Raw genomic sequence first — 6,000 nt, forward strand, 5'->3', positions numbered from 1 at the left:
GCTTTAACTTTCATAGTTTCTCTTTTGCCTTAAATATTCTTACACTTGTGAGAATTTTTTAAATATCTAGGAATATGTGTTCACTCTCCCTGTGATGAAATAAAAATAAAATGTGAGAATTCTTTAATCTGTTACAAAAGCCTTGCTTTTGTCTTGCCTTTTAGTTGTGGCCTTTAATCATGAAACAATTTTTAGAGCTGTCCAGATGTAGAAATAACACTAAATTCTGACGACAGTTTGCCAAATGAATTTCAAATCTAATGTTTTCTCTTTACTAGTCGCACTTCTCTGGCAACCTTTCATGAAGGAAAACATAACATTTCTCACATGTCTATGGATGTTGCTAGGGGACTAATGGTGACCTGTGGGACCGATCGTGTTGTAAAGGTAACTTTTAAAAATTGTTTCAGGTACTATCTAGATTTAGAGTTGGCTTTTTGCTTTGTTCTGCTATTACCATTTCATTGACTTGACGAAATTAAAATTAAAAGCAGTTTGTCTTCTATCTTTTGTTGACAGTGTAATTTCAAAGGTGGCATCTGTTTTCTGTAAACTATACAATATCCATTTAAAAAGTTGAGGCACAAAACAGTTATAGTTTTTAGTTCCCTTCATTGTTGGTACTTTCTTATGAAGTTTCTTCCACTGCTGGTACATTTTCTGGATGTTCTTATTGTTGGCATACTCTCTCTTCTTCTGTCTAGCTGAAGGGTTGGTATGTTCATCTTCAAGGTTGGTGCCAAAACAGCCATATTTCTTAGACTTATTCCCCAACTGTATAGGGAGCCTCGTCTGCATATACCCCAGCTCCTGCATGTTCCTGTGTAGTCAACTTTGTTTTGTGCCTATCTCCATTATTATTTTTCTTCTTACTTTCCTCCTCCTTCCTTGATTTAATTTTCTTTCTTCTTGGGCTTGTGGTCTTCCTCTGGATGTCTCATGCATCTGTAACAGGCACGTTTATGTTCTAATTTTGAAGCATAACCAGATATTTTAAAATTAAGTCCCTGGGCTTGTGGCAGGTAAAGTAATTGTATTTGACATGGTTCTCGATTTACACCAGCATTTATTTGGAAGGGATGAGGTAAAGGTGGGAAGAAAATACAGTAGAACCTCATCTTAGCATTATTAGGATGACTTTAAGTCCCAGCCTTGCAAAGGACTCTGTCAGTCATCTGAGGATCAGACTTGACTGGATTAGGATGGACTCATGACCAGAAGGTTGGCCAATGGACCGTGCATTTTTTTCTATCCATAGCTATTCATCAAGGCCATCTGTTAAAGCTTAGAGGCGTTATAACCTTTTTTGTGGGGAAGGATTTCCTATATTGATGAAATAACAGAAGTTCTTAACCTTTTTTTCTGTCAGGGATCCCTGTGGCAGTCTGTGGCTCCCTTCTCAGAATGTTTTTAAATGCATAAACTACTAGGATTACAGGGGAAATCAATTATATAGAAATATAGTTATCAAAGTTTTTTTTTTTAAAGCTCAAGTTCATGAATATAGCTAAGAACCCATTACCTAGGGGATGGGATCTGAGCAACAATAAAAATGAATCTGAGGTATAGAAAGACTTTACTGTATTTTGAGACAAGCCATAGGCAATTGTAAGTTAGCCATTATTATATGATCATGGTCTGAAAATCTTCAGTCTGATCTATTACTGTACCTTCCATCCCTCCCTTTTGAAATGAGTTTTGTTTCCTGTTTTCCTTTGTGCCTCAAAAAATGCCCAATATTATAGGCTGAAGGAGATTTGGTACTATTGTGAGGGAAGAAGAAACTGGAAGAATCTAGTTTTTCTAATATGAATACTTTTCATTTTTAGCAAGTGTGTGTTTTTCCAGATCTGTCATTTGCTATCCTGTAAGATGACCAGTGTTGCCTTCTCCGACATTCCCTTTTCTCTTACAGATATGGGACATGACGCCTGTAGTTGGTTGTAGTCTTGCGACTGGATTCTCCTCCCGCTGACCTAGGACCTGGGCAATTTATGCACCTCATGTACAGCAACAAGCACCAAATGAAGTCCTTCCTCTGAATAGCTCCACGATTTCTGGTTGCTTGAATATCCAGTAACCATTTAAAAAACAAAGTTAAAAAAAGTTTTTGTTCTGTAGGACACCCCTGGAACCGCCTCGATGCAGACATGCCTCTAAATGTCTTGGTAGGATGGATACAAAGGATCATCTGTAATGTGAGTCCTGGAAAAGCGGACTTAACTTCAGCTTAGTTTGCATGTGAACAGTGTGTTAAAATGTCCTGAAAAAGGAATCAGATGAGAAGGTTAGTGGAAAACATTGAACAGAGACATAAAGGACTTTTGGTAAATGGTTCCCATAGGATTCTAAATCTACTCACAAACCAGTCTAGCCAGATTCCCAAAGCACTTTTCTGGCTGTACAGATTGTTGGAGCAAGAAGGAAGAGCAAGGAAGACACACAATACCTGGTCTGTCTTTCTTGAGGGGCAGTGATTGAATTCTGAACTGCCAGAGAGTCCTATCTGCTGCCACAACTGGAGTATGTTCTGTAGCATAGTGATTGCCAAGACTCCTCAAGGCGTCTCTTTTCCCCAGGCCGTGTGATAGTCTGCACATAGTTTCAGCCACCTTCAGTCATTTGTAGATTTCTTCTTTTTTTTTTTTTCTTGTCTCATATACACGGGCCACCGTAGATGTTTGTAAGTCAGTCGTAAACTCTCTCCGTCCCCAGAGGCAGTCCAAGCTGGCCATGTACCACCCAGCAGTTAGTTTGCAGACATTTCTATGGTGCTGTTAAAATGGGAAACACACTAAACTGCCTCGCTTTTCTCATTGCAGTGAAGAATGATTATGGTACCATCATGACTGTATGGGAAACGGTCTGTGTGTTCCATCCAACAGTCTGGTCCATTTGATACTGAAAACCTCTTTCTAGTTCTAAATTGAGGATCTGAGAGATTGCAGTAGCAATTCAGTGCGCACTTCAGAAGATCGAGCTGGTGTTTAAGCTCTGCGGCTTTTTTGGAGTTCTTCGTATTTCTTGGTGCTCCTTAAGAGTAGTCGATGACTCAAGACAATAGTTCTAAAATCAGACTTTGCACAGTAAGCAGTAACTTGCTGATATGAGACCTAACATTTTCTTTTAGTTGTTAACCAAGTTTAGTGTAGAGGCCAGGTCTTGTTAAAACTGTTCAGCTAATTGTTTCCTGGACAATGTCAGCATTCCATCCATTTTAATATTAAAATATTTATGATTTATTGCCTGCTGGGCTGCAGAAATGGGCACACTTTTTAGTATACTCGGTTAGACTTTTTGAAGAAAAAATTTTAAAACAGATGGTAATGGTGTCTGTTCCTGTGCACTGATGTATTTGGGTTAAAAGGCTCTGCTAGTTCGTGGTTAATTTTGTGGGATTAAAATGAGTCGTAGACTCTCTTTTATAGTAATAGTTAAGTGGAATATCAAATTTAGGAAATTTAAATTAGAATTAAATATTTTAAAGTCCAGATGACATGAACTAAGAGGGGATTGGGGGAGGGCTGTCACATGCATCATGTTTTGAATTAGCCTTCACTTATTTCTGAATAGCAGTCAATTTTTGGTATTAAATACTGTTTTTTGGGTTGCTGTACTTAGGAGAGGTTTTATTTTTGAAAACTTGTTAGACTTCCTGCCAAAGGCCCCATATGTTGCTTACTGAAAATGTAATTTAAAAAAAAATATAACATTGAATGTTAAACATCTTATAGTAATTTCCATTTGAACAAATGTTCTTCCCCTGTGTTCAGCCCATATGAAGGTACTGTCCTGGGGATCTGATTGGTCCTTACAAGGAAGCTAGCTATGATTGACTCTTTGCCTTGTTGAAAAGTGCTGAACCTCTAGTCTTGTTTTTTCCTAAACTTTCCAAAGTGTCATGTTTCTTCCGTGCGATAGACAGGACACATTATCAAGGCTTTAGGCAGGATTGTACAGTTTTGAATTATTTCCATTTTCGAGATACTTAATGAAAAATCCAGTGTTCCAGAGAGTGACACGATGTTGCTATAGCAACTCCTAAGGTATTAACTTAATATAAATCGGGGAAGAAATGGATGTTAAGCTAAAATGGAAGTGCAATATCTAGGGAAAGCAAAGGAAAATGGTTCAGTTTTTTTTTTCACTTGAGTTGTTACTAAAAAAAAAACACACATTACAGAAATGTCTTATCACTATCACAAATTCAGTGACAAAAAAGTGTAAGTAATACTGTTTAGAGAAACAAATAAAAATTATTTCCTTAAGTTTACTATTGGAAAGAGTACTGGTAAGGTTATATTATAGATACTTCATTAATTTTTATTTGTGGAGAGGAGAGGGTTATTTCAGATTGTCCATAAATAGCAGTTCATTTATCTCTTCATTCCTCCATGCTCACGTTCACAAACATTATTAGGAATTTCAAGCTCATAATATTGGGGAAGGAGGTCCTTATGTTAAGTGCTAGTAGAAAGTATTGTGATAAAGAAAGACCAATTGCTTATTTAATACAATTCCTTAGTTTCCCTGTGTCAGTCTCAGTGGTAAGGCCAATCCCCTTAGCCCCTGAGCATCACATAGATACAGATAATTCATTACTTCTCAAATCTCTCTAAGAGTGTGTCCTAGTTCCTATTTTGCTGCCTAGGGCAATTAAAAATTATTATAGCACTTTCCAGTTCTTATTCTCTTCCTGAAGAATCCAAGTGAGTTGTATCTTGAATTTGCAATTGTTTAAACTTGCCCCAGTTGTGGTTAAAAAAAAATTATATATATAATATAGTGGTTAAAACTTAAGCAGGTATTTTCTAAAACCAATTTGCATTTAAATAACATCTGTTTAAGTTATTGATTCTGTTACCTCCAGAAATTGAACAAACTCATTGTTGCTCTTGATGAAATACCAATTACTCATTATAAACTCGGGGTTTAACAGTGAGTAATGTGTAGTATATGTATTCAAGTGTCTATTGCTTTGTTGTTAAATGCAAGCAGATTATTGAATGCCTACTGTATTTTCTGCAGTTTACTATACCATACCAATTTAATTGTGTAAGAAATTTGTATTTAGGATACAATTTTAAGTGTTTTTTTCTTGTAGAGTCTTTTTCGAATGGGGGAGTATAGGGTACTACTAAGTGTATTTTAGTCTCTTACTAGCTATTTTCTGCAAGATACTGTGCCCTGCATAAGTTGGAGAGACTAGATAAACTTTTTCCCTTGCTCCTCTCTATTTGTGGGTTTTGTTTTTGTGGGGATTTTTTGGAATACGTGTACAATAAAAAATGTTTCTTGCTTGTTAATATGTTGTCCTGATGTTTTATCTGGATACATTTGAACAAAGTTTGGATACTGGATTATAATGCTCACCAACTATGTAATCTGTAGTTCTGGAGAAATCCAAAATTATCTGGATGTTTTTCATACTGTAGCATTAAATTAGAGCGGTATTGACTTCTTTATCACCCTGTCCAGCTTCTTCACTCTAGCCAAGAAGTTCTACTTTAAGGGAGAAATGGTGTTTGAATTACACTAAATAACAAATTTGTTTTTATGAAATTATTAACAAAGGTGCCAGTTATTATGATAGCTTTTGTGAGACCAGTAGCATGCCAAAAGTTAATTAATCAGTGCTGGAATATGCATGCTGAAAGAAGTAGTAACCATCGGTTTATTTGATTTCTTACCAGTCTCTAGAGAAGTGATTGTTAATCCTGGTCTTGTAATGACCTGGGATCTTTTCACTTATATTGCATGTCATGAAATTCTCAAAACTTAATTGTTTATTTCAAATAAAACTCAAGGAAGGGGTATTGTAAAAATCTAGGTAATGATAAGGGTATCCCACTTCAAAGATATGGACAATTATTGCTCAAGAGAATAGATTTACACCTGTGCCACTATAAAGAACTGTCAGTTAGATCTGTTTGCCTGAGAATGGGAAATGCTGACTTTTCCCAAAATTTTTTTGTTTTATCAGGCCTGTGGGTCCTAGTA

At 36.3% G+C, this 6,000-nt stretch overlaps 1 protein-coding gene across 2 annotated transcripts in view; it reads left to right on the forward strand.

Annotated features, from left to right (window-relative positions):
* Window positions 1-5,306, forward strand: part of WDFY1 (WD repeat and FYVE domain containing 1) — a 54,274-nt gene extending 48,968 nt beyond the window's left edge. For both annotated transcript variants that reach the window (XM_027873749.1, XM_027873750.1), the window contains exons 11-12: window positions 279-387; window positions 1,916-5,306. In XM_027873749.1, the coding sequence (XP_027729550.1) occupies window positions 279-387; window positions 1,916-1,975 (169 nt within the window). In that variant the 3' untranslated portion in view covers window positions 1,976-5,306. The remainder of the gene's footprint in view (window positions 1-278; window positions 388-1,915) is intronic.
* Window positions 5,307-6,000: the final 694 nt, after the last annotated feature.

This window comes from Vombatus ursinus, unplaced genomic scaffold, assembly GCF_900497805.2.
Source record: "Vombatus ursinus unplaced genomic scaffold, bare-nosed wombat genome assembly UNPS02014802.1, whole genome shotgun sequence".
NCBI lineage: Eukaryota > Metazoa > Chordata > Mammalia > Diprotodontia > Vombatidae > Vombatus > Vombatus ursinus.